Below are 18,929 nucleotides of genomic sequence, written 5' to 3' on the forward strand. Positions count from 1 at the left end.
ATCTGCCATGAATCTGTGTGGTACTGAAGGGTTTATATGTCAACCACGCTCCTCTAGGAAGGAGGAGGAAGCCCTCTGCTTGATGAGAGATGGCTGCCACCCCCTGCCCCAGGACCCCACCTCACCCCCTGACCCAAGATGGTGAGCTCCCTCCGAGATGGTGGGCTTCCTCCAGGATGGTGGGCTGCTGCCATCCCAGGGAAAGCTCTATGTGGCCACCACCTGCCGCTTGGTTTTCCAGAAACTATTTTGTTTAATGTGGCATCTCCATCGGCAAAGGGTCTTTCTGTCACTGAACCTTTTACACCTTTTGCCACAGCCCAGCAAAGAAAGAAGACAAACACATAATAAGCCCAGAGAATGTAGTTTAAAACAACGAGACAAATAAATAAATAAAACAAATTCACCAGCATTAGCTTGAGGATGCCAAGTCTCAGTCACTTTACTTCCCAGAAAAATCCAGAGGCCAAACCAGAAGCTTCCAGCTGTGCAGAAAATCCTGGCACCAGCGCTCAGTCTTCACAAAGGAGACAGAGGAGTCCTGTAAAATTCGAATTAAGGGAGAGTCCACTGGGCATATCTGGGGTCTCTCGAAGTAGATGGGGTCGCAGCCCCGTATTTATCCTAATTTCCCGGCCGCATAGGACCCTCTCCCGTTCCCCATTGGCTAAGGTACTAGGAAGGCACAGACTTCCCCATCCACCTGCTACATATACTACATTTTTACACCTTAACATGTACCCCCCCTTTGCATCATGCGTCGTATGTTTCGTTATCATGTCATTATGCACCTCTGGGCAGAGAAGTTAGCAAGTCTATTAAGCCTGCACACTGCTTCCTAAAGTTGAAAAGTTCAGACTTCCCTTGAAATTTTCAAGGAAACATTTTTTAATGATTTATCTTATCTAGCAGAGCTTTGTAGTCTGGTGAGTTCTCCTGATTGTCTCTTGCAAGTCGTCTTATCTAACAGAGCTTTGTCCTTGGTTCCTGTTGAAATTCTCTCACCGCTGAGATATATTATGGCACCTGCTGTTTTACAAGGCCTGGTGAAGAGTGCTGTATTTCTGTCAAGACCTCCTTGTCTTAGTCTTGGTACTTACTAAACACATGGCTCCTCTGGATGAACAGTGCCACGTACTTGCAAAAACCCTCTCCTCATCGATTCACTGTTTAGATCTGTGGTATCTTGTACCAACCTGGGTAAATGGTACTATATTTTTGTAAAGACAGTCTCAAAATCCTATCACGGCCAAGTTAAGAGATGGGTGAAAGACAGAAATGGCAGGGAGGCGATGGCCGACTCCGAAGCCTTCGTGCCCTCCCTGAAGGCGCAGCAACCAGCGGCCTCTCCCAGCCCACTCGCTCCCACCCTTTTCGGGGATTTTCCCCATTTTCTGCAGGTGGCTACGCGCGGGTGCTGCCCACCGGGGGTGCCTCAGGGCTCCGCAGCCCCGGCCCCCTTCGCTGAGGGGTGCAGGGACGCACGACCCTGCCCCGCCGGGGTGACGGGAGGGCGGGAAGGCGCCTCAGCGCCGCGGGGAGGCGGGGGGGGGGGGGGGGGGGGGGTGTCCGGCCGCGCTGCCCTCCGCTGAGGAGGCGGCGGGGGACGGCGCCACCTTCCTCCACATCGTTTCGAGGAAGAAGAGCGGCGTCGCCCGCGGGGACCAGGGACCGGACACGCCGCCTCCCCGTTAGTATGACAGGGGCCGGGGCGGGGAGGGCCGCCAGCCGCTTCTCCGCCAGCGGGAAAGCGAAAGCGAAAGGAGGCGGCCCCGGTCGCGGCGGGGAGGTGTCTCGGCGAGAACCGGAGGGATTGTGGAGAGCCCGGCTCCGAGCTGAGGGCCGCGGGGCCGCGCAGGACGTGTTGCCGTGCGGGGTGCCTCCGCAGGGACCCGCGGCTGCGGTAGGTTGTGCGAGCCCCGCGGCTCGCCGCCTCAGCCCGGAGAGGCCGCCTGCTTCCCGGCCGCCGACCGTCGGGGCAGCGAGCCCCGGGATCTGCGTGGCGTTTGGGCCGGGGCGGCCTTCCCCGGGGTGGGAGAGGCCTGCCCTGGGCTCACCCGGGGAGGCGAGGGGCCAGCGCGGGCGGTTGGGCTGCTGGCGCTTCGAGGGTGGCCCTGAGCCGCCGTTTCGGTCCCACGGCCCACAGGGGAAAGCGGGACGGGCCTCTCCACTGCGGGCTGGGCTGCCCCGTGGAGAAGCCGAGTGAAGGTGTTTTTCAGTTTTGCCACTCTTAAATCAGGTATCGGTACGTATCGGTCAGTTTTGGTTACTTAACACAAGCCAGAAAGGGTTTCCTGGATCATTAACCACAGACGGCCTCGGTTTCAGGCCTCGTGGAAGGCAGCAGGTACGGTGGTGTCTGGTAAAAGCCAAGCTCGGAATTTCCAGGTGAGAGCGTCAGAGATGTCCAGCCGGGTCAGGGTGCTGGGCTCCCTCTCGCAGGTCTTCACAGCGGCTCGACGACACTCAGAGAGTGTCTTAACCTGTGGTGCAAAGCCCTTGTGCTGCCCTGGCCTCCACAGGCTAGATTTGCTTGGGAGCGTGGGCGCCTTAGCATCTCGTCCTGAATCAGTGGCCCGTGAAGTTGTCTAAGTTCCTTTTTGTCTGCCTCCACAAAATGTTGTGGCAACAGATCCCACATTTTACATTATCTGCTGTGTAAAGGAAGGGTTTTCATTTGTGTTAAGCAGATTTAAGGGTTATATCTCTTAAGCACGGAGCATACAGGATGTTAAGCATGTGTGTAACATGACAAAAGTAGCGTAAAGGTAAGTACACAAATTTAACGACAGAAAGATTTAAGTTGTGCAATGCAGAATTCCTCACATCTTTGGGTTTTATGCTTAGTAAGGAAGGAGGCTTCAGAGACCCAATATATATCACTTTTGCCTATAAAACGAGACAACATTTACATTTAAAGATTCTTTTAGCTCAACACAGCTTCTGGTATTCCTTTCTGGTGTTCTACTCTGCTGCAAAAAAAAAGCCAATACACACACTGTTGTAAATTTTTTTCCCTGTTTTTTCAGGTTTCAATGGATTTAACAAGTTCCTTTCTATCTTTAAAAGATAATGGTTTTGTAAGTATCTCCTGATGTGCTGCCTGGAAAAAAAGTCTGTATTTGGCAGTAGTCTCTCTGAATGAAGGTTTGCGCTGGGACTGCGAGGACAGTGCTTCTGAAACTTCTTGTCTCACCTTCTTCCATCCTTTAATACTTTGGACATTCCTCATTCCTGCCTCCTGTTTCTGGAGGGGGAGCCCCGTTCCCAAGTGTCTGTGTTACAGATTCTGTTACAATTTTCCTGTCCTACCTCGCTCGCCCATCTGGCTCTGGGGCATTTCTTAGGGGGATTTCCTTTTTCCTAGTGCCTCCCTTGATTCCTACACTGCAGTGCAGCAAGTAGTCTGGATGGGGCTTTCCCTGGGATTTGTCGTGTTTTCCTTGTTATTTTTTTCCTTCTTTCAGGTTGAAAACTGTTGTCTTAGGCCATTTTTCAGTAGAAAAAAAGTAATCCTTTGTTATCAGCTTCCAGCTGTGGCATGTGCATCCTTCTGCTTTCCTGCACTCAGTGCCTTGAGCGAAGCAATTTTTTTTTCCAGTTTTAAGTTATATGCAGATGGGGATTTCCCTGTTGCTTAATAGGCATTTGAAACTGGACAAAGGAGTGGAAAAAATTATTTTTTATTGTATTGTTTGTAGGAGATACCCAGCATTACCAAGAGAATTGACAAGATTATCTAATTTAGACCTTTTTCATGCCTAAATTTCATGGTTCACGTTCAAGTTTTATGTAATCTTAAGTAAAAGGGAGGGATTGTTTCAACAGGTCTCTTTGGATTTTTTTTTTCTTTTCTGCAGAATATTGCAGCCATAGAAACAAAACAGAACAGAGAAGATTTTCTCTCTTCTTGGGCTTTATCCAGTTTTAGCTTTCACGTGCTTATGAACTTCTGCCCTGAAGTACTTAAATTCTGAAATGCTTCTTTTATCACCTTCCTCCTGCTTGATGTTACCTTTTATTGTCCCATCTCCCTGAGCCTGGAAGCATCCCATTTTGATTTTTTTTTTCCTCATTAGGCCTGTATTATCTTTTTACAGTCTCTCTATATGCCGAGAAAGCATGTAGATAAACATTTGTGGGTTTGAAGGGCTTACTTCCTTGGGGAAGAACATAGAGACAACTTGCTTTTCTTGTTTATCAAAATATTAGCCTGGGAATATCTTCAGTTGGATAGTTAGCAAATAACTGACCAGGATCTGTTTTCTTAGATTTTGATCCTATTCAGCCATTAAAATAGTTCAATGATTTGGCCTAAGTGTCGGAATGCATTTTTAAAAAACTATGTGGTGTGTGCTATCCTCTGGCATGCAGATTCTAGGAAGATTTAATTACGAAATATAATCGGTCTCTCAGAATACATTGGACTTTCATTCAAAATGCTTCGTCCAGCTGCAGAGGGTTTATTTTTTTTATTTTGAAGACTCATTTGAATGGTTTGGTGTGTCTCAGTTACTGCCTAATGGAGGGGAAATCCTGTGCTTGCCTTTTCTTTTCTCTCCAGAATATAACAACGCCTGACCCTTTTGGCACGTCAAAAGATGAGATGGAAACACTTAGACAAGAACTGAAGGAATGGAAGGCAAGTTCTCTAAAGCATGTAGAATCGTGGAAATCAGCTGAGAGATACTTGGAAGACCTTTGTTCCATCCTTCTGAAACCAAATCAACTCTCCCCCAGTTATTACATGTTTGTCTAACTTCTCTCTGTTCTTCAATGGCACATGTTTGTGTTGATCTCAGTGGTAACTACACTGAAAAATATTTATCCAAAGTGTTAAAAATAACTAAATATAAAGAGCTTTCTTAAGGTTTTGTTTGTTCCCATGGAAGAAAAAAAATTTTGAAATCTTTTTACTATCCAGGAAAGAGTTGAAAAAGCTGAAAAAGCACAAGCTGACCTTCTTCGCTGTCAATCAAGTGCCGATGAGGAGTACATTAAAGCACAGAAGGAGCTGATGGAGCTACAGGACTTTCAAGAGAAACAGCTTAAGGACATCATGATGTCTAGGGACACCTCTGAGGTATGGAGAAAGCTCACTTACAGCTGCTAGCATTCGGGGAGTTGTGATCAGAGAAGTCCCAGGGCAAGTCCCATCCAAACTACTCGCCGCAGTGCCTGAACTGAATCAAGGGAAGAGCCACCTTCTAATTGTGGATGGCTGGGACTGACTACGTCTGCTCTGTTCCCATCTCATGCTGTTGTGTTCCCTGTCCAGGAAATGCTGGATTTAGTGACGTGGGCTTTAGGATTCACTGGTGAGGAGGAAGTATGTAGCAGGTAGGAGGTAGAAGAGGTGCTCCCTCTTCCTGGAAAGGCCTGGGCAGGCTGTCCTGTGGGGAAAGGCTGAGAGCACAGAGTTTGTTCAGCCTTGGGGAAAAAAGGCTCAGGGGAGGCCTTGTCACCGTGTGCCAGTGTTTAAAGGGTGGCCACAAAGAAGATGGAGACGCCCATTTTACAAGGAGTCACATGGAAAAGATGAGGGGCAGTGGGTACGAGTCACTCCTGGGGAGATTCCGATTGGACACAAGAGGAAAGTTTTTCACACTGGAGTAATCTCCCCAGGGAAGTGGTGGACTCTCCAGCATTGGATGATTCTAAGATCCAGCTGGACAGGGTGCTGGGCCATCTTGTCTGGACCGTGTTTTGCCGATAAAGGTTGGACCAGATGATCCTTGAGGTCCCTTCCAACCTGGTGCTCTGTGATTCTGTGTTTCCTTGCCGAAGAAGTGTAAAGAGGGAAGAGTAGCAGCATGTCAGAAACTGTCCTCACCTGGGAAACTTTTCAGGACAGTGAATAACAGTTACTAAGCTCACACGTGGTACAAAAAATGAAATGTTTGTGTGTTGACATAGGCTCTGACCTTGCACGTATAAGGAACTGACATAACTGGGGGAGGCGCGGGGCGATTTGTGTACGCTGCATGTGCTTGGGAACACTCCTGCCTCCTGCCAGAATTCCCCTCTTACTGTAATTTAAATTGACGGGAATTGCTCCTTGGTGAGTGAATTTACCTTGCGGATAGTTAAAGCAATGCAAAAAGCCTATCATGCGTGGCTGGCGTGTAGGGTGATTTAGAGCTGAAACTGTTTCTAATGTCTACAGATTTTGCTGAAATACATTTTTGTCTTGTATGCGTTCAATTTGGCCTTGAATGCTTTTTGGGCTGTAGAGAGAACTCTGTGTGCTAACCCAAGAAAACGCTGAGCTGAAGAGAGAGATCGAAAAGCTGACAGAAGACGTTGCAGAATGTAGTTCAGCGCCGTCATGGAACGGTCAGGTGAAGTTTGAAATATTTTGCAATTTGTCTTTCGGAAGGGCACATTTTTGTTTTGTCAGTTCTAGACCGTTTGGGCCAGTTGTTCAGCATTTGAACCTCTACTGGTTTCAGTAGCTTGAAGTTTTATCTTCTTATTTTACCGGGCAAGATACTGTGAAGCAGGCTAAGGATAAGGAAACGAATACAAGTATGTGAGATACTGAAAACATGAGAGGAATGAAGACAAGCAGAAAGTTATTAAATGGAAGGCACTGAAATTAAAAAATACACATAGCATTGGTAATTTTCAAGTACTCAGAGGATGAAATAAAGGGAATAAGTCCATTATATTGCAAATGTAGCGTTTATTTTAGCCTATATTGAGCTTGACTGGATCATAGTCTCTCTCATGTTGCTCCAAATCAGAAATAACGCAATTTGCAGCCAGATAAATATTAGTGATACTAAATAGATTTGAACTTGGGATCAAAAGAGTCTTCTGGCGAAACTGCTGCAGATTCTGAGGTGTTCAGAAATTGGAACTTCTCTTGTGGAAATTTCAGCTTTTAAACCCCTGTTTTCATTCCAAATTGGAACAAACCCAAATCTTTTGGGGAATTTACAGCAAAATGAAAACTGCGATGATTTTTTGTTCGTACAGAGGTTGAACCTCTGTCCAAGTGTTACGTTGTTGAATGTTAACATGATGACAGTATTAGCTTTAGCTTTCTAATTGTCATTTCTAAGTTTAGGAGATGTCAGCTAAGTCCAGCCACCGAAATTGCCTGCGCAGTCATTGGACGGGGCGAGGCTCCTCTAGAAGAGATTCGGTGTGAACGGGGCCGACACCCAGTGACTGAAATGCCGTTAGGAAGAGTGACTCCTTCCGTTGGCAGCAGGGGGAATGGAAAGAAAGCAGGCTCCTAGATAAGGTGGTGGGTTTGAAGATAGGTGGCAGGAATCCTTTAATGACTCTGGTTATTTTACCTTGACACAAACGGTGGTTTTCTTCTACACAGGGTTCTGTGTTTGAAATAATTACCTAAAGGGGAAGAAAAAGTTATCAGAAACTCCATCAAAGCAACCTTTCCTAACCAACCTTTTCATCAACAGTTTTGATTTATCCTAGTTATACAACACTTGGATATTCTTATCAGCTGTACTGAGTTGGCAACGTACAAGGCTGTTTATTAGCAGACTTCCCATTGCTGTAGAGCAGTGATGCGATTAGGCAAAACCAAATGGCGACATGAGTGACTCTGATCCTTGCATTTTTCAAATTTTAGATACTAGAAGTATTCGGCTCCTGCAGGTGGAAATCCCTCTGGACTTCAATTGAATTTTTATTGTGTAAGGTCAAGTTTAAGTTCAAAGTTAATCAAGAGGAAAAAAAAAAACCCTCATGGACAAAAATCCCAGGAATAGACAAGTACAACTGGTCAGTTTTATGAGAAGAGCTCTACCTGTTTTACCAGCTGTGACTTCAGTCTGCTTGACTGTTAAACTTTAAAAAGCAGAACATAGGTAGAGTACCGTTAATTTTTCTGTTCTGCAATAAATTACAGAAATGATTTTTTTCCCTGTCTTGATTCTAAAATACTAGATCAAAAAAAAGGTAGCAGAAATAAAAATGAAGTTCACCGACATGAAAATCGTGAAGGATGGTTACCCAGATGTGGATACTCACTGTGTTTTTGGTGTAACTACAAAAATCCCATTCAGACTGAATCAAAACCAGGCACTGCTTACTTTTGAAGACGAAGAAGGTACGATGCATGTTTTAAATATAAAATGAATGTCTCTGGTGCATTTCGTTGCCAAAGGGAAAAGATTTACGTAAATATTTTGGAAAAAAGAATCAACAACAGCCAAAGGAAGAACACACAGGGACCCTTTCACTGTTGTGATACCAATCAGTAGGAAAAAAAATCTTGCAGGCACTCTGGTTTTGTTGCATTACCAGATTTCTGCTCTCAGCTAATACAAACAGTATGTGCTGTTTGAAACTGGGAATATGTTTCTACCTCACAGAGTATTGTCAAGAGTTATTCAAAGTGTTTCGACAGCAGAATTCGATTCTTTTCTTTACCCTGGGCAGCACCTTGTTCTGACAGCGGTTGTGTGGGTTAAGTGTGCACGTCAGGTGGTGGTAGATCTGAGACGACAGAGGGATGGTGCAGTCTGTAACTCGCCTGCTTCCCACCGAGAGGGGTGCTTGCTGTCGGCACGGCCTGGTGCCTGCCTGCCAGGAGCCTGCAGGCGCTCTGGCTGGGCCTGCCTGGGGAGTAACTTGGTTACACAAGTTTATTCCAGGCACAAAACTAGCGCCTGATTCATGTCTTTCAGCTAAAATCTCACGTAGGCATTCCCCGCACCTGGTGGTGATGTGGTTTTCATCCAAGGATATTTTAAATGAAAGATGAGAAGTCTAGTGTTGCTATTTGATACAGCGAGAGCATCTTTAGACAGCACAAAGATTCTACTGTATTGCTGTAAAGACAGAATAATATTTTGCCTGTTGCCTGTAACTGGTGAGATTTTATGGAAATAGCCGTGCCTGAAGACATGGATAGTGGGATCTGGTTGCCTAACTGTTACCTGTTTCTCCTTTATTGATGCAAAAGGAGATTTTGCTGAAGAGACTGAGGGATAGTTTTGGTTTTATAATGATTAAACAATGCTTTTTGTATCTGAAAACTTGTGGTTTTCCCTAGTTGCCCAGAGGCTGCTAAAAATGGGTAAACACACTGTGAACCTGGACAACAAAGTGGCAGATGTGAAAGTGGTGCCTTTTACACTTGAAATGGGAATCAAATTTGAGGTAATTAACTGAAATAAGAAATTATACATACACGAATTTGCAGCACTTAAAAAGCTTTAGAGTCAGTTTTTTTGGGTGTTTTCAGTCACAAAGTGCACAAAAAACGTATCTTTTTAGCTCCACGTCACTATTTCTGGAAAGAAGATCAACGTTTCAGAAATACCCGAGCTGTCCATTCCTGAAGACTGGATGAGGGACAAATTAGAGCTGAATTTCTACAAGTCTGAACAGGGAGGAGGAGGAGAAGTAGAGAACGTGAAGTATGACAAGGAGTCCAGGACAGCCGTTATTACGTTCCTCAGACCTGGAGGTACAGTGGGCAGTGCGGTGTTAGCTGGCGTACAGGCCGTGCTGCCGTGCCGCGTTACATGCTGTTCCACACCCCACTCTGTGTTAACTTCACCACTGAACGGAGCACGTTCTTCCCACGGAGAGTTAAGTAGATCAGGAAAAGATGGGGGTTCACCCACACATCTGTAAATCAAGCGGTATTTCATCGTGTTCCTTTTTGATCAAACGTGGCCCGATAGGTAGTTTATGAGCTTCATTTCTTAACTTCGTCAAAACTATCTTTTTTTTTTTGCGTTGCTAGACACTCGTATTGCAAAAAGAAAACTGGGAAAATGTGTTTGATTTTAGCTCGTGTTTCATCACAGTGAAGTGGGACAGGCATTCAGATTGCCCAACTGTACGAAATCCTATGAAGATTGGTGGAGCCACGTCTATTTAGAGCAGCTGCTTTAGATTTATTTCAGAAGCTTTTGTGGGTCTTTAATGGTTTTGCTTTCTTGGAAATGCCAAATCAACTTTTGGCAAAATGCACATGAAGTATCTACAAGTGTGCTATCATACGTTAGTTCCTAAATCCATATAAGAAAGATTAGTCTGTTCTTTGATATGCTTACCAAAAATGCATTTTGGATGATCTTACTCTCACTCTTCTTGTTTTCCATGACAGCAACTAACAGCTTTGTGAGATGTACTAAATATCCTTTCTTTATGAACGGAAGGTGCCACAGGCTTTCTGTTTCCCCAGACACCGACGTATGCTTGGAAAAGTTTCAGGTAAAAGCGCTTTGTGAAGCTGAATAGTGAGTGTGAGTCTGCAGTATGCTGCTCTGCTGATAATCTAGTGCTTTGCGGTGTGAAAGCTGTAGTTTGTTTTAAAAGGGTGTGCATGTCTCTGCTTGGTCAAATTATATCAGCACTTCCCATAATGTCTGTGTAGACAGGAGGCACATACTGAGTTGTTTGTGGAGCAGGTCAATAGCAGACACGACGACGTTTTCCCGAGTCACAAGGCACTGTCATATTCATCCCTGATGAGGGGCCTTGTGGATAGTCTCAGCAGAGACCCTCGTTCTGGGTCTCATTTTTTTCATTCGTTCATTCAACCTGAATACTGACGACTCCTCCCGTAGCACTGGTCTGCTGGCTCATCATATTGTCACTGAAATTGCCCTCTGCTTTGTGTGACTGGATTGTCACCAAGTCAGTGGGGCGGCTGTAATCAGGCCTTTATCATGAAAGCGTTGGCTAGAGCCTGCGCGTTTGTGAGACGCCCCAGCATGCTTTGCAGGTGCGCACCGTGGATTGGCGCGGGTTTTTATGGAGGGATGCTGGCTAGAGCCGTCAGAGATCCCCGAATCCAGCGTGTGTGTGCGTTGAGGAGCGTAGGACACGCCGGCTGAGGAGGCTGGGAGCACGGCCCCTTGAACTCGGCAGCGTGTGAGAGCTCGGAGCTCCTCCTGTTCCCAGTGACAGAATACACCACGCTCTCCAAAGGCTTCAAGTGTGATCCCAGGTCCCAGTCCTGTCTGAGCCAGGATGTGTTTATTTCCTGTACCTGCCAGCTCCTTCAGATGGACGGGCTACAGCTGACGTGTAATACAAGTTTGTTTTTCTCTCCTCAATAGCTCTATGGTGGGGTTTCAAAGAAGACCATTCTATTGAAAGGAATTGAAGAGATGGAAGACGATGAGGAAAGTGTCCAGGACATGATTGAAATTCATTTTCAGAAGCCTAGTAATAGGGGTGGGGAAATAGAGAAAGTCAAGTATGTATCCAAAGGAGCAGCGTGGGTTTGTTTCGAGGAGGATACTTAAAGTGCCATATAGGAAACTGTAGATGGAACTCCTGAAGGTCTGAGTTTCTGCTTCATCAGAGGCATAGGAAGTTACGCAGACATGGTGCTCTAATGTTCTGAAATTTATACTTGAGAAGGAGGAACTACCTGTCTTTCTGATTTGTGTAACAGCACAGACTTCGCATAGAAATTCAGTAAAACTCGGTGTTCCAGAGCTTCCTGATCGACGTCCTAGAGAAAGCCTTTACCAGCACGGGAAACTTAATCTAAGATTGCCTTCTGCATATTTGGGTCTTGTGAATTTTAGGCAGGTCACGTACTCCAAAGTGGGATAAATCTGTTCCTTCTTGGTTACACAAGCCGCATGTAATCCCAATCAAAAGCATCTTCACAGACCTGCTTTTTTAAGGTGCCGTAGCTTCAGAAGGCGGCTCTGGCAGAACTCCAGTCCTGCTGAGGCTGCTGCGAGCCACCATAACTCAAATACCTGAAAGCAGTTATCCCGGAATTTCATAAAATCCACATTATCAAATTAGTGATAAAATTAAAATAGAAAAAGGGAAAGGGAGAGTGCAAAACCTCCACGGATTGACCCAGGAAATTGCACCTTATAAGAAGTGCCGTAGTGGTAATACTGCTTTTAGCTGTCGAAACGCTGTTACTGATGCAAATTCTGCTGAGCTGATAAGCTAATAGCCTGGCTTATTGTTTGGTTTTAATATTTGTTTCTACAATTACATTTTTCCTCATTTTTGTTCATGATTTCGCTTACTTTACTACAGTTAAGAACTGAAGTGATTCTGTATCTAAACCAGATTGCTTTGTAACAATGTCGGCATATAGAGTTCAGAGCAAATTAATATTTCAGCCTGTAAAGTCCTGCTTTTGTTTCCAGTTCATCCTTCCAGTTCTCATTCTAAAATATCTTGAAATAAAACGGAAAGCCAGAGAAGGATTTATTTTCCAAGGAGGAATGTTTTTCTTGTTCTGCTGTCATCCTTTTAATTTGCTACCCTTGAGGGCTGAAATGGTTTGGCAACAATAACGGTAACTTGGAAGTAGCATGGGTCTAACACTGAAAATAACTTATTTTCATGGTGTTGGACGTCGTATGCAGGAAGAGGACAATGCACCAGACTGGTGCAAGAAGAGCGCTACAAACACACCTCAGGTATTACTATTCTACAGCAACTGCTAGTAGGCAATAGATCCAGTTGAATATGGGAAACATGAAGGCTGCTAGCACCACAGCGGGCTTTGAATTGACTGCTGGGTGAGATATGTGGGGCTGTAGCACCTCTTACTGTTTAGTGCATGCAAAGGCAGGGATTGATTGCCTGACAGTTGTGCAATGATTAAAAAAAAAAAAAGGCAGTAGTACTGGAGATTTTGTGGAGATGGTGTATTTTTGGATGTAACAGTGTTAAAATGTTGGTAAGATCAGATGCCTTAAAAAGAAAGGGGGGGAAATCCCAATGAAGGTAAAAATCGCCATGAATTTTAACTGTACCTCACTGCTCTATGTTGAGAAGTAAATCCGTAGAAAAAGGGAAAATTTTAAAGTTCTCGTAAGGTATCACAGCGTGTGGGAGTAGCGAGACATTGCACGTTTTATGTACGTCAATCAAGATGAGATTCTAAGCAACACTTTAAGACAATCAGCACTTGTAAACGCCTTGCTTTCCTCTCTGGTGGACTGATTGTATAAATTTTAAAACAACAGTGGTGCCACGTAAAAGCTGGAAGACAGTTTTAATGATGAAAAACAAGAATACAGAATTTAGGTGGCGTTTCTATGAATGGCAATATCCCATTTTCTACCTGCTGGAGTGCAGTCCCCTTTGACTGGAAGTCTGAAGAAGAGTTGTGACTTTTTTTCTACCCGCGCTCAGTGCAATCGCTTTCCGTCCGTCCGTCCGTCCCCCCCCCCCCGCCCCGCCGAGAGCCGCAGGCCCAGGCAGCCCGCCCAGGCGCGGGGGGAGCCTCCCCCCCGCCGCGGGGCTCCGGGGAGGCAGGTCCCGCCGTTTGTCTTTCGGTTTCGCCTCCGGGCCGGGCCAGGCTGAGCCCTCCCGTTCCTCGCCGAGCAGCCCCCGCCGGGCCAGGCCGTGCTCGGGAGGCGGCCGCCCGCCGCCCGCTCCCCCCCCCCCGCCCCACCCCGGGACGCCGGCGGAAGCCCCACCTCGGCGGGAGCGATGGCCACGGCAAGTCCCGGCGGCGGGGGGAGGGCAAGGCCGTGAAGGGAAAGTCGCCGGGGCCGCGGGAGGCGGCGTCCCTCCGAGGGGAAGGGCCGGGGCCCGCCGGGAGGGTGCGGGGAGGGGGGGGGGCCAGAGCGCGGGCTTTCCCGCCTCCGGAGCCCCCTCACAGCGGCGCTCCCCGGGCCCGCGGGTTGGTCCCGCCGGGCGGGGCGGGCAGTGCGGCCTTCAGCAGCGCTTTTTAGCCTCAGGGGGGTTAAAAGTGGCGGCATGAAGGAAGGGAGCGGGTCGCGGCCGTCTGCTCGGATGTGACCGCCGCCGCGGCCTGCTGGGCTGGCCTCCGGTGGGCTGGTGGTAGCGACAGGTCCGGTTTCCCTCTCGCTCGTACCAATACTGCAGGTTTTTTCATCACAAGTGAGCTCTGTGGGTCATCGGCTCTCTCGTCGGCGTTGAGCCGCGTAGCAGATTTGCCAAGAAAGGGCAAACGCGGGGCCCTGCGGCCAGCCGTGACCAGCATTGCAGGCCTCCTCTCCCATACCCGCCCACCCAGCGCCTTCCACACCTCCCCACTTCTGTCCAGCCACGGCCGCTGAGCGCAGACATGTCTTAGAAGTGATTCAGCACGAACGAACTGCATGTTCATGGTTGTTTTTTTTTTTTTTTCTGTCCCCAAAACGGGCAGGAGCGTTGTTCCGAAATACCAGCAAGGTGCGAGGTGCTGGCTGGCAGCTGAGCGCTCGCACACGGGCTGCATCGGCTGTGGGAAGCGTGAGAAAGCCCCGTGTAAAGCTCCGTCAATCATGGAAGCACCCTGGTTTTATATTCTCTTCGTGTTGTCTCATTAGTGCAGAAGCTGGCTTTCACACGCATGTTACTACCAAAATAATGGCCTAATATAATTAAAGCTCCTGGCTTTTTAAAGTTGCTGAGTGATAAAAAATGGCCTCATGTCTTTATGAGTTTAAAGCTTGCATGGTTGCACAGTCTCATTGAATCTGTCTCCTCTCTCCCTTTGGGAACGCTGCAGTGGTGGTCCACAAGGCTTTTGACGCGCGTCAGCAAAGCGTTCGCCCCCAGCGGCACATTCTGCAGGCTTTGTAACTGCTGTGCTGGCCCCAATGTTTTATGCAGCCCAGGTCCAGAATAAACTTGGTAAGAGGAGTCTAAAGAATTTAGAGTGACTGACCTTGAGTACAGTCGCTCTGAAGTTATTGACAGTTCATTCCCGTGAACGCTGCCGTGCAAGCATACGAAATTATTTTCTTTCTTCCAAAAAAGTCAATGAACTGTTACAAAATTGACTCAGTGTTCCTCCGTTTACAGTAATTTTGCCGTGATATTCCCAGTGAAATATTGCTGTTTATGTCTGTGTAATAAGAATGGGAAGAAAATACGCTTTTCTTAACAAGACATGGATGCAAATCCTATTTAGGGTGGGTTTCATGTTTGCAGCATGGGGAGGTTTGGCTCTGATGAAAATCATGTGTGTAGTTAGTTGTTCTGCGCACCGCGAGTCTCAGATGACTGGGATTGTGTTCTTCCCATTTAACAAGGTTGTCCATTTAATAAGTGGCGAGAGATGAGTCAGGGCACAACCCTAGATCCCAGCTCCACGAATTTAACAAGGACAGGACAGTCCGAACTTGACCCTTCCACTCTGAAAAAACAATCCTTACTGAACAGTACGTGCAATTAAGATTTTTCATTCTCTTCAAATTTTGAATATTAGGATCAGAGGAAACAACATTATCAGTGCGACACTGGACCTTTCCTTTGAGAAGCTGTTGAGCTTAGCTCTGTTTTTTACTGCTCTAAGAAAAGAAGACACTGAGAGGGTGTCAATTATACTAAGAGTCAGGCCCTTTTTTACTGCACAGTAATGTAAAGATGCTGGAGGGAGCCTGGTGCTCACTGAAATCTGGTTCAGTGGACGTCTCAATTACCTCCTAAAGGCGCGTGGTGTCTGTGCAAAAGGAAGGGGAGTCGCTGCAGCGGTCAGGGGGACTCTGGGTAACCTCTGCGGGAGGTCACGGGTGCTCCTTGCGTTTACGGTGTGCCATGTCTCTGTGCGCAGGCACCAGGACGAGCCGCTAGATCAGCGAGGACAGTCGTCGTCGCTGGTGTTCCAGATGGCCTCCTGCACAACGACGTCATGACTGACATACTGGTGATTCATTTCCAAATGGCGAAGAATAACGGTGGAGACGTGGAAGACGTGATGTACCCAACAAGGAAAGAAGGAGTTGCATATGTAACTTTTGAAGATCAGGAAGGTATTTAGATTATTGTGCCATAGGAACTACAGCCGTCCCCCAAAGAACTAGCCCTGGAATGTTAACCCTAAACCTAACGCTTTTAAATTGTTTCCTGGTACTGGGCTTTTGTAGAACTGGGAGACTAACACTTCTCTTTTAGTCAGTCGAAGCTTTAGGGTTTTATTTCTGTTCAGGGAAGTCATGACTCTGACAGTGCAAAGCATTTGGTTTGTGTGTTTTTAGGAATACATTGATACTGCGCATAACAGAATGTTTTTTGTAGTCGGGCCTTTGAGAAGAAATCTCTGCCAATTCATGTTCCACGAAGACGGGCTTCTGTCTCTCTCTGCGCGATTGTGACTAATACATAAAGTATTAGGCAAGAGCGTTGAATCACCTGCACGTACGCGTGGGGAATTGTTAGGGAAAGCATCAAAAGAAAACCACCCGTGAAGCGTTCCGCCATCAGAGCGGCGATGACGCGTTACCGTGCTGCGCAACGAGTGAATCTGGGTTTCTCTTTAGTTGTAGAGAGCGTTCTGAAGAAGGGTGAACATCTGCTAGAAGACAAGAGGCTGGCCGGGTACTATCCGCTGAAAGTCACCCGTTACTGGGAAAACGTAAGCTCGCTCACAGTTCATCTCGTTGTGCTTGCATTGATGTGTTAACCGTTGCTTAACTGCTCTAATTCAAAATTCTAGGTCTTCAGCTCCGTGACGTCTGTCCTTGATATGTCTGTTTTCAAAGATCGGTTTGTTTTAGAAGATCTGATACAAGAAATTAAAAAGAAGAGCACAGCTTTGAGCTTTGGTCCTCTGCGATCCAATGGGCTTATTTCTGTTCAGGGGCCGTTTCCAGCCATCAAACTGCTGAGAGACTTTCTCTTGCTAAAAGCAAAATCCCTTTCGGAGGACAAAAGAGGAGAAAGTCAGTCCCATCAGAGACCAAGGAGGATGCTACAGCAACACAGACTTACCCCGGAGACGAGTCATTTCGTTCATGATGCAGATGGGGTAAAACAAGTGGTTGTTCTTGACACGGATATATATCAGTACATGAAGTGCTTTTTGCGCAGGACGTTCCAGGTAAATGATGACGTTGTGATTTCTGACATCACTGATGGTGATACAACTACATTGTGTATCGAGAGTGCTGGAAGGAGATCTGATGCTGGACAGGTATTAAGAGTCAAAGAGAAAATTGAACATCAGTCTATAGAACTCTATAACACTTTACGTAAAGAAAGGATCTGCTTTGAGGAGCGCACCAGAGATGAAAAGGAGAGATACAAACGGGTGTGTGGACGCCTAAAACCCCATTACCCTTATGTTTTGATCATTCCTTATGATACTCACATTGATATTATAGGAAAGTCTTCTGAGATTCTTCAGTTTACAAAGGAAGTGAACGATAAGATTCAGAGCCTGTTCCAAACCCGGTAGAAAGTCAGTGGTCACGTTGTTTACACGTTGTGCTTCTCGTACAGACTGTGCTGGTGCAGCCCCTGCAGAACTGTCACCTTTCTCCGACTCGCAGGCTGGGAAGTCTGCACGTGTTAGGGGGAACAACCCCATTCCCCCCCAATACCCAATTAAGTTCAGAACAGGAAACAAGGGATCTCTGTGTCTCTCATGAGCTTAGAGACTGAAGAAACGAGGCCTCTCCTGTACAGTTCCAGCCACCTTTTTCCTGTCGTTAGCTGCGCTTTGGGCACGTGCACACTCCTTCTGTCTTGCTGTCAGGGAGCACATGATGAGAAAAGAGAATTTTGTTAAAGAGTTCTTATTAGCGTTAAGAAGTCAGACTGACAAAGCTGGGCGAGCCAACCTGATGTGAAATACTGCCTTGAAGCAGAGTTACGTTTCTTTGTGCAAGGTGGTGACCGCTGGGAACCGGAGTGGTGGCCTTTTTCTGTTGCCTTTATCTGCAGAAGGAAGTTCTCATCCTTGAGATGCACGAGGAAGATAGAGCTTTGACACTTGAGGGGACGGAATGCTTATTAAACTTTCAGGCTTGTCATGTCCCGAGAAGGACCTTAGAAGATGGCGTCGGAAGTTCTTGTCAGTAGAAAATAAGCGAGTTTATTTTCACGGGAGCAATAATGTGATTTTTTTTTCCCCAGTGTAATGGCATCTTGCAGCAGCCCTTGACAGCGTTTAGTTAGACGTGAAAGTATATCCAGAGTTTTGACGTGAAAACCTTGGGGCGCTTAGACTTTTGAATCAGATTCTGTTTATGCAAATCCGTTTGTATATCCATTACAAGGGTCTGTATGCTCATCCTAATTTAGGCTTTTTCTAAAACCAATAGAAAATAACTTCTATTTTGTGGTATCGGTATGTTCAGAATATTTTGTCAAAACATACAGAGCACCGGCTCTTTTGTCTTACCTGCAGGAAAAGTTTGAAGTTTTTATGCCATTAAAGAAATCAGTTATACAAAATACCGTGTCCATGGTCTTTTAACCAACCCCCAGACTTTTGGTTGGAAGCCCAAACCTAAAGCCTAGGAAATGCTTTAGGCAGCTTCTGGTCATGACTGATTATTCCTTGCAATTATGCTGATGAAAGAGAAAGTTGTTCAACTAGGGGCCATGCTGTGTATTAAAATACACTGTCAGAGTGGGAAGATGATGAGCTTAAGTACTTTGCTGAACTGGAAGGGGGGGCAGTGGTATGTCAAGGCTTAATCTCTCCCAAGTTCCCCTGTAGCCGGGAGGTTCACCAGGGGGTTTGGAGAAGGGGTTGAAGACAGGTGCCCAGAGCCAGGCCCTGCAAGAGCCCCTCTTCTGCTCCCCACGGAGCGCAGGCAGGTCTCCAGCGCTGGGCTGCTTTTGGTACTTCCCATAGAGCTTAAGCGAAGATGGGAAGTTTTTCAACCTTGTAAAAGAGAAAATCCTCTATGAAGGATAATCCTTTAATGAAATTAGTGCTCTTTTCCAGTGTGCGGATTGCTCTTCCCTTCTCTTTTCTGAAAAGCCTCAGGTTTTTCTGATTCACAGCGTTAGTATTTCCCGTTCGCTTCTGTGTTGGTGGCCGGCCCAGCCTCAACCCTTGACAGCTTCAATAAACATTTAGGGCTGGTAAACCAGTGGCACTGGTGGTAGTTTGAATGCTGACTGGTTGCTACTGGCTGAGCTTTGATTTTTGGGACAAGTTTGACAACAGAACGGTTTGCAGCGCTGGTACAGGTGTCCCTCAGGTCTCACTGCCTGGGCAAGCAAGTTGTTTTCACTAAACAATATTCAGTCAAAAA

At 46.5% G+C, this 18,929-nt stretch overlaps 2 protein-coding genes across 2 annotated transcripts; both read left to right on the forward strand.

Annotated features, from left to right (window-relative positions):
- The first annotated feature begins 1,679 nt into the window (after positions 1-1,679).
- Positions 1,680-12,194, forward strand: NMI (N-myc and STAT interactor). Its single transcript, XM_086465492.1, has 10 exons — positions 1,680-1,690; positions 3,030-3,080; positions 4,565-4,642; positions 4,925-5,083; positions 6,234-6,341; positions 7,924-8,086; positions 9,035-9,141; positions 9,259-9,451; positions 10,100-10,206; positions 11,058-12,194. Exons 2-10 carry the CDS (start codon positions 3,036-3,038, stop codon positions 11,244-11,246), a joined length of 1,149 nt encoding a protein of 382 aa, XP_086321618.1. The 5' UTR covers positions 1,680-1,690; positions 3,030-3,035; the 3' UTR covers positions 11,247-12,194.
- A 1,225-nt stretch (positions 12,195-13,419) lies between these two features.
- On the forward strand, positions 13,420-18,101 carry RBM43 (RNA binding motif protein 43). The gene is made up of 4 exons (XM_086465412.1): positions 13,420-13,428; positions 15,494-15,692; positions 16,200-16,294; positions 16,376-18,101. Exons 1-4 carry the CDS (start codon positions 13,420-13,422, stop codon positions 17,114-17,116), a joined length of 1,044 nt encoding a protein of 347 aa, XP_086321538.1. The 3' UTR covers positions 17,117-18,101.
- The last annotated feature ends 828 nt before the right edge of the window (positions 18,102-18,929 follow it).

This window comes from Leptosomus discolor, chromosome 5, assembly GCF_034619465.1.
Source record: "Leptosomus discolor isolate bLepDis1 chromosome 5, bLepDis1.hap2, whole genome shotgun sequence".
Taxonomy (NCBI): Eukaryota; Metazoa; Chordata; class Aves; order Leptosomiformes; family Leptosomidae; genus Leptosomus; species Leptosomus discolor.